The sequence below is a fragment of the Eurytemora carolleeae genome, unplaced genomic scaffold, assembly GCF_000591075.1.
Source record: "Eurytemora carolleeae unplaced genomic scaffold, Eaff_2.0 scaffold608, whole genome shotgun sequence".
Classification (NCBI taxonomy): domain Eukaryota; kingdom Metazoa; phylum Arthropoda; class Copepoda; order Calanoida; family Temoridae; genus Eurytemora; species Eurytemora carolleeae.
This window is the reverse complement of record NW_019396527.1, coordinates 114,835-124,208: the sequence shown is the minus strand read 5'-3', so window position 1 is coordinate 124,208 and position 9,374 is coordinate 114,835. Positions and strand designations below refer to the sequence as shown.

Below are 9,374 nucleotides of genomic sequence, written 5' to 3'. Positions count from 1 at the left end.
GAAGAGAAAGGATGAAGAATTAACTGGAAGAGAAAAGATGCAGGATGAACTGGAAGAGTAAGCAGAGATTCTGTACTCAATACTAAACCATGCGTCATGCCTGTATCCTCTACCAGAGAAAGCTCCCGGAGAAAGTCTAAAACCTCTCCTTGTCTTACAATAAAGTAAAGAAAATATAATATGAATCTGAACACGTCTAGATACCGTCTGAGATATCAAGACATAATTGAAAATCTAAATATATTTAATCATTTTAATAGTAATAAAATACTAGTCACAGGTAGTCAACTGAAGTCTGTATTTATAAAAAACGAGTTAAATAAAAAATATTTTGGGTTGATTTCTTCAAACAATAAGTACTTACATTGTAACTACTGTAATATTGAATAGAAACGATGAGTAGATATTTGGTATTTTTAATGTTTAATTCTAATTCTATATATTTAGAACACCCAATAAAAGTAATGTATCTTATATGGATTCTGATTTATCTATTAAATATTTTTCAGTAAATAAATGTTTCCGTTGTATGTTTTCACAATTTCTTATCTTCTACTATTAATGAATCTGTTTACCTCGATTTATATATAATAGATAGAATAGATAGAAGAGATAGAATAGATAGAAGAGATAGAATAGATAGTATAGATAGAATAGATAGAATAGATAGAATAGATAGTGTAGATATAATAGATAGAATAGATAGAATAGATATAATAGATAGAATAGATAGAATAGATAGAATAGATGAATAGATATAATAGATAGTATAGATAGAATAGATAGAATAGATAATATAGATAGTATAGATAGAATAGATAGTATAAATAGAATAAATAGAATAGATAGAAAAGATAGAGTAGATAGAAAANCACTTAAATATATTATACTAATTACTTTCTCAAGTTAGTTACTGTTTTTAACTTTCCTTTCCGCTTAAATATATTATACTATTTACTTTCGCAAGTTAGTTACTGTTTTTAACTTTCCTTTCCGCTTAAATATATTATATTATTTACTTTCTCAAGTTAGTTACTATTATTAACTTTCCTTTCCGCTTAAATATATTATACTATTTACTTTCTCAACTTAGTTACTATTATTAACTTTCCTTTCCGCTTAAATATATTATACTATTTTCTTTCTCAAGTTAGTTAGTTACTATTATTAACTTTCCTTTCCGCTTAAATATATTATACTATTTACTTTCCCAAGTTAGTTACTGTTTTTAACTTTCCTTTCCGCTTAAATATAGTTTACTTTTTAATTACTTTCTCAATGTAGTTACTATTATTAACTTTACTTTCCGCTTAAATATATTACACTATTTACTTTCTCAAGTTGGTTACTGTTTTTAGCTTTCCTTTCCGCTTAAATATATTATACTATTTACTTTCTCAAGTTGGTTACTATTTTTAACTTTCCTTTCCGCTTAAATATAGTTTACTTTTTAATTACTTTCTCAATGTAGTTACTATTATTAACTTTCCTTTCCGCTTAAATATATTATACTATTTACTTTCGCAAGTTGGTTACTGTTTTTAACTTTCCTTTCCGCTTAAATATATTATACTATTTACTTTCTCAAGTTGGTTACTATTTTTAACTTTCCTTTCCGCTTAAATATATTATACTATTTACTTTCTCAAGTTGGTTACTATTTTTAACTTTCCTTTCCGCTTAAATATACTTTACTTTTTTCTTTCTCAAGTTAGTTAGTTACTATTATTAACTTTCCTTTCCGCTTAAATATACTTTACTATTTACTTTCTCAATTTAGTTACTTTCTTTTCTTACTTTCTTTTTATTAGAATCTTTCTTTTCCATTACTTTTCTTATTTTTGTAGTTTTCCTCAATTGTTCCTCTGAACTCTCGAACAGCGCGTCAATTGTGTATTTCAAAAATATTAAATGAATATGTTCTACTTGCGTAGCATGGCCATAGAAGATTTCTTCATCATCAGACTGTGGAAGTTTATACTGCTATACTTATACATCCCAGTTCTATTTTGAATTAAGAATCTGGTAAACTATGGATCCAATGAATCAGACAAGAAAAATCCTCCCAAAAAACCTTAAATAACTATCGGATAGAATACCTAAAATGATCATCCTAGGGTAGTGGTGGTTAGTTACCAAGCTTTATAATAGGATAGAATAAAAGTGAAACGTGTTAATTTACAAACATATTTAGCTTTAAAAATAAAATAAAATAAAAAATTTTACAATAAAAATAATTCATGAATACTGTATAGCAGCCCAGTAGCACATCCAACATTTCACCCTAGTAATAAATACAATTTAAAAATATTTTCTTTTATAAAAATATTTATTTTCATTTTTGAACCAAATTGGCTGACAATTTTTTTATGAAATCCTTGGGTACCCCAGGGGTGACAATTATATTTTTTAACTCCACGGGCAACCCTGGTCACTACTAAAAATCAAGATTTAAGACCAAGTGCGGATAAACGGCGGAAGTAGCTATAAGTATTGAGTAACCTGGGAAACGTCGGGCAATTTAGTATTATATAAAAACAAAGGTGGAAAATATATTATTTATGATATCAATATTTAACTTTGAGTACACCTGGTATAAGTACGAATTTCTTTTTATCGCATTAGACAATTTATAATAAAATGTCAAAATAGTAAGATTATAAAGATTATGAAATTGTTAAAATACATTCTTATTGTTAAATAAACTTTTTTCTTTCTTATTTTTAAAACGATTTAGTATTTAAAAACATCTATTTTAACCCCTTTTTCACCAATTCAGTTTAAATAAGCTGTGCAATGTACTTTGTACATTAATGCTATTGATTAAAACAGGGTTAAAGGGAGTGACCGGCTTGACATGGTAATTGAGCTGAAAGTGCAGTATTATATTATAGAGACAAATTTTAGGATTCATTTGTTACCAATCAAACCTCCGAAATGTATGGACAATCGGGGATAATTTCAACGGTCGATTATGCGCTCTTACTCAGCAGTTATACACCGTAAAAACTTCTTATTAGCATAACATTTTTCTCTCTTACTCTGCAGTTATACACCGTAAAAACTTCTTATTAGCATAACATTTTTCTCTCTTACTCAGCAGTTATACACTGTAAAAACTTCTTATTGGCCTAACATTTTCTCTCTTACTCAGCAGTTATACACTGTAAAAACTTCTTATTAGTATAACATTTTTCTCTCTTACTCTGCAGTTATACACCGTAAAAATGTTTTATTAGCATAACATTTTGCTCTCTCACTCTGCTGTTATACACCGTAAAAACGTGTTATTAGCATAACATTTTGCTCTCTTACTCTGCAGTTATGCACCGTAAAAATGTCTTATTAGCATAACATTCTTCTCTCTTACTCAGCAGTTATACACCGTAAAAACGTGTTATTAGCATAACATTTTGTTTTCTCACTCAGCAGTTGTACACCGTAAAAACGTGTTATTAGCATAACATTTTGCTCTCTCACTCTGCAGTTATACACCGTAAAATTGTCTTATTAGCATAACATTTTTCTCTCTTACTCAGCAGTTATACACCGTAAAAATTTCTTATTAGCATAACATTTTTCTCTCTTACTCAGCAGTTATACACCGTAAAAACGTGTTATTAGCATAACATTTTTCTCTTTTATACTGTACTCTCAACTCAACTACAATGTCTAGCGGATTACTATGAATTAAAGAGATATCCATGTTTTTAACTTTAAAGATTGAATATTTTTAATTGCGTATTCTCTACAAAAGTGATATCTGCTACAAAATAAAGGAAATACTTTAAAAGCTAGAAAATAAAAGTATCTTTCACATTATTGATCAGATATAAGTGTATAGGGTCAGTCCTTTCAGGTTTATTTGTTAACTATATAGTATAATGTACCTACGTCCTACAAAACAACTTTTTTTATTATTGAAAATGCATGATGTATGAAAATACACTATTTGTTATTTCTAAATGTTTATTTGTGTGAACTTGCGAGTTTTTAGAACTAAAACAGTATTGGCTTATCTCCCCAGGTTAGTACAGTCCTGAGTATCTCTCCAGGTCTAGTTGAGCCCTGAGTATCGATCCTTCAGTATTGTCTAAAATAAGATAACATGTAGAAAACATTTGGTCAGGTGTGAGGAGAAGTGAATACAGGTGTGAGCCGAGGATACTGTTTAAAGCTGCTACTGGAGAATATATCAGTCCGCATCCTAACCTAAACAATAACCATGACCTTTTCTAATATCCAAATACCAGAAATGTTGAGAGCTCATGCAAAAAAATTATTTGTGGCTTCAGTTTTGTACTTTTTGGGATTGCTCGGTTTTAGTATTTTAGTTCCAATATTAGGACTGATCGGATACTTATCATGGTTATATTTTAATCCTGGAGACGAGGTTCCATCCCGTCCAGAGGAGAAACATGAGGATTTTGAAATCGAGGATGAAGAGCAATCAGAGTGGACAACCCAACCTGGAGTAGAGAGAACGGAGTGGATCAACGAAATCATTCTTAAAGTTTGGCCTGGCACTGAGAAGCGGATATTAGCTGAGATTGAAAATGTTCTGGCTGGAGAAGAGAGTAAATCCAACCTTAATGTTCTTGGTGTTGGTGAGATAAAGTTAATAAAGTTCCAACTTGGAGATATTCCACCTCGCCTCGGAGGAGTAAAGATTCAAGGTGTAAGTTTAGACGAACTTATCCTGGATTCAGATTTAAGCTATATCGGAAACTCCAGGATTGAATTTACTCTGGGAATCAACAAATTTTCTCAAAGTATTGCTCTCGCAGTAGAAAATTTTACCTTGTCAGGAAAGTTTAGAATAATTTGTAAACCGTTGTTGAACCATACTCCGTTCGTGGGTGGAGTAAGGTTCAGTTTCCTTAACATCCCGGAGATAGATTTCGAACCTATTGGTTTACTCTCCGTCCTAGATTTACCAGGATTAAGACATTTTATCCACTCCAGGATAACTAATCAAATCCAGGAGTATCTAATGTTTCCACGTGGAATAACCCTACCCGTCCCAAGTAGTGAGAAGAAGAAACATTTCCCGAAGACAGACAAATTTGAACTTCCCAATGGGGTTTTTTCTCTCTGCTTGGTTGAAGCTAAAGATCTGAGAAACACGGATTTAACCTTCCTTAAGAAAGGCGTTTCAGATCCGTATGGAACCCTATCCTTTTCCGTAGATGGAAAAGAGCACAATTTCAGGACGGAAATTATAAAAAACTGTTTGGATCCAAAATGGAATTTTCATAAACTTTTCTTCGTCGATGATCCGAAGACTTTTTCCGAGATAAATATTTGTATTCGTGATAAAGATACCTACGGGGCAGACGATCTGCTTGGAGTAAGTTGTGTTTACAAGGATGTTGTTTCTCAGGTCATCAGACGTGAAACTACATACGACTATTGGAAGATGCTGGAGAAGACGGATCAAGGTTCTGTCAGGGTTCGTGTCTCCTGGTCTAGGTTTGATATCTCTCCACCTAGGAATACAGATGATCAGGCAGTGGTTGTGGTCTATCTTGACTCATGTCGAAATATATTTGGAACTGAAACACGAAAACCAGACACAAAAATAAAAATCTCCATTGGGCCCCAAAGTTGTGTTAGTCAGACTGTGTTTAGTTGTAAAAACCCTATTTATGACGAGAGACTAATCATTTTCTCAAATAATCCAACCAACGACGACATTTTGTTTGAGCTTCTTGATGCCAAGGATGATTCTCTTCTAGGTTCAATTATGATAGAGTTAACACAGATATTGAGCCAGGAAAACTTGATCCTGGACAACAAAGAGTTTACTCTGAACTCCTCCAGGATTCATGGGATAAGGTTGAGATTATCCCTGGCACTCCGGTTTCTACAGTCGGAGCAATTCATCCTTCCTGAAAACCATCTCATGGATAAATCACTGGAGGAGGGGCATGTATTTGAAACCCATCCTTCATTAGGATCAATAGAGATCATAGAGGACTTGTCACAGCCTGAACAAATAGGGTTTATAGACGAAGGATCGGAGCAAGACTGGAGAAAGATCAACGGGACTAATGATATTACCTCTGGAAGCTCTGAACCAGCTCTAAGGGGGAATTCTTTATCAGAACGAAACATCAGTCTTGAAGAAGAGAAAAAATATAACGAAGATTTTCAACCTTTCCGTAGATCTAACACTCTTCCATTACAGAAGGCAATAAAAATAATATAGAAACCCTAGTGCAAAACAGGAAAAATATCTGTCTTAATAAACTATAATGTGTAAAAAGTTAAAAATCTAGTTTTTTAGTCTTTAGTCATTAATTTTGACTCTTTTTGAGTCTTTTAAGTCAAAAAAATTTTCGCCGACGGCGCGATTTTTTGTTCCTAATTATGAATTTTTTTTGTTCCTAAAAAATCTTGCCCCCCCCCCCTCACTTAAATCCTGTATCCACCCCTGTTCCACAAAGTCTAAAATTTTGATAATATTAAGAAAGTCAAGCATATTTAGTTCTCAGATTTCAAACACTCTTATTTGATACTTTTGTTTTTATTATCTTAGACTTTTTCTGTTACATTTTAAATATTTAAACAACCACTAAAATAAATATTATGGTTTTATTGACATTATCCATGGTGTTAGGTACTTTCCCAATGGCCTTTTCCAAAGGGCCACTTCCCAAATGTACAATTCCCAAAGCGACAACTTCCCAAATGCACAATTAAGATTAGGCTGCAAAAAGGGCTGAGATCTGCGGCCAGGGCAAAGTTAATAAATACTAAGTAACATACAAAGGAAAGACGACTAGTTGGGCCATACGCAATTTTTAGGTTTGGTAAAATTTTCAAATTATTGTTTCGGGGCCCAATTTAAGATGTAAGGGCTAGAATTAGTTTATAAATATTATTTTAACTTTAAACTTAAACTTTAACTTAAAAACTTGAAATTTACCAGATTAAAAAAATTCTCATTAAACATCTGCTTCTGAAATTAAGAAGATTTAACTTTCATAACTTTCATTTCCAGTTGCCACTTGGGAAAATACTCTTGGGCAGTTGCCGCTTGGGAAAATGGCTTTAGAAAAGTACCTAACATCTTATTCTTCTAGGTATCTGGAGTTAAAGGTTTAGAAAGGTTACCGTCTGTTATGAAAAGGAAGACGACCAAAGTGATTACTGGAGCAAAGGTTCTGTTAACTCTTAAGTTCAACAAGGCAACTTCAGTTCTATCCATTGTTATACACAAGGCTGTTAACCTCCAGGTACATGGATGGGGGGTGGGCTAGGGAGGGTGAGCTCCTCCAGGTACATGGATGGCGGGTGGGGGGCTAGGGAGGGTGAGCTCCTCCAGGTTACATGGATGGAGGGTGGGAAAGAGCTATCATGACTTAAAAGAAAAAGAAGCAACTAAATAAGAAAAAATTATTCAGGAGATATCCCAAGTTCCCCTACCCAGCCCCTACCTCAAGTGTTACCTCGTGGAGTCCTCCTTCGGTAGGAACAGGAGGGATAACTACTCCAAGAAGAAGACAAAGGTGAAGAAGAACACCGTGAACCCTGTCTACGAGGAAACCCTGGAGTACTGTGTCCCACACTTCCATCTCAAAACCCAGAAAGTAGAGGTAAATGGTCTCTCTTCGAAGACGACATTCCATTTTCTTTTTAAAAATCTTCCTAAACAACTACCTCCCCTACGCCCCAAAAAAAACATAATTATTAAAATCACTCTTAATCAAAATTGTTAGATCCATATTCATCCTATCCCATTATCTTACCATGGCTGATTCCTTCCAAAATTCCAAGAGAAATTAAGCAAAATGGTAAAAACATAGGAAAACAGTTATTTTCAATATTATGTAGCTAAATGTTATTTTACGACTCTCAAGCAGGGTAGACCACATTTTTAAAATCCTGGGAGTAAGGGCTTTTAATAGTTCAGGTTTGAATAAATATTTAAGATGAAACTGTTTCAGATTATCCTGAGTTCCCGTAAAACTGTGATGAGTAAGAGTATAACCCTAGGGCGGAGTCTTCTGAACCTATCTAGTCTACAGTCTCAACCCTCTCTTACACTTTGGACACCCTTCAGGTTGGATCAATTTATAATATATTTAGGAACGAACTCACTAATTCTCAAGTTCATCAAATAGGAACACAGTTTAGCCAATTTTACAGCTCAAAGAGACTCAGCTTAGTCCTGAGATCGACCCTTTCTAATCAATAAAGCTGTTTTTTTCCCATGAAAAACCGGATTTCTTGTAATCACGTTGAATTTCATGAATAATTCTGCATTTTGGGCAGTCCAATATGAGATTATATAACTAACAAGGTGATAAATCCATGTTTTAAATCTGTTAAATATGTAAGTTATTCAAAATCCACAAAATCAATGAATTCGGTTTTCTGGCAAAAACGATTTGATTACTAAAAATAATGAGTTTATCTATAATTATATATAATGTGTATTTTTAAATAGGTAAAAAACTTTTTTTTAAAGATAGGAGTTATATTTAATTTTTGGACATTTTAAATACAAATATTCTTATTTTTTGCTTTCAATGTCATCATTCTTAATTTAATTAAATTGATCAAAATTTTTGTATCATATATAATTCCTAAATTAATAAGATTATTAATTGTTGATTCTAAGATTGAGTGAGGAGAAGGATAGCGTAACATCTCTTAGCAGAACCAGCTCCGGGTCCTTTAATCAGCACCAGACAATCAGTCAATCCTCCTTACCATCCTGATACAATCCTCCTTACCATCCTGATACAATCCTCCTTACCCTCCTGATACAATCCTTCTTACCATCCTGATACAATCCTCCTTACCATCCTGATTTTGTATAAGGAATTAAGGAATTAGTTTTTTTACACAGTTGTCGTCGTATATATCAATACAATAAAGACAACTTTCTATTTTAATTTTGATTTATTCCAAGTTTTCAAACATCTAAACACTTCAACATTTAAACAAAGAAAAGTTGTCAATTAACAGCTTCTTTTTGTTTACTTGTAAACTATGCAATTCTAAAAATGCGTGTTATATATATCAAAGCATTATTAATGTAAATTCGTCTTCATTGTATTGATATAATCACCGACCACTGTAATAAACAGTGAGACTACGAATATTACAGATACCTGAAAAAAAGACTTGAACCCTTCTTCAACAATTTACAAACTTTTATAAGGGAGCAGTCGAGAAAATGGTGAAATACATAGACAATATAACTGAAGCTTGGCAGAAATTATTTAAACTGTCCAGATCTTGGTCAGAAACTATTCAGTAATTTTCTTATATAAAGTGTCCAATTCGTAGAATCAAACCAAGGAATGTTGAATTTTGGAAGTGTGGTAGCATTGTGATCATGCTTAATTTTTTCTGTCATT

The 9,374-nt window shown here is 32.6% G+C and overlaps 1 protein-coding gene across 1 annotated transcript; it reads left to right on the top strand.

The window, feature by feature from the left end:
- Nucleotides 1–3,930: 3,930 nt before the first annotated feature.
- LOC111704892 (extended synaptotagmin-2-A) lies at nt 3,931–8,913 on the top strand. The gene is made up of 5 exons (XM_023477278.1): nt 3,931–6,193; nt 7,089–7,241; nt 7,410–7,601; nt 7,953–8,068; nt 8,630–8,913. The coding sequence occupies exons 1-5, from the start codon at nt 4,226–4,228 to the stop codon at nt 8,727–8,729; spliced, it is 2,529 nt and encodes an 842-aa protein (XP_023333046.1). The 5' UTR covers nt 3,931–4,225; the 3' UTR covers nt 8,730–8,913.
- The last annotated feature ends 461 nt before the right edge of the window (nt 8,914–9,374 follow it).

Coding starts and splice junctions, on each gene's coding strand:
- LOC111704892 (XM_023477278.1), top strand. CDS start 4,226: ATGACCTTTTCTAATATCCAAATACCAGAAATGTTGAGAGCTCATGCA. Junction 7,242..7,409: donor ACAAGGCTGTTAACCTCCAG/GTACATGGATGG, acceptor AAAATTATTCAG/GAGATATCCCAAGTTCCCCT. Junction 7,602..7,952: donor TCAAAACCCAGAAAGTAGAG/GTAAATGGTCTC, acceptor AAACTGTTTCAG/ATTATCCTGAGTTCCCGTAA.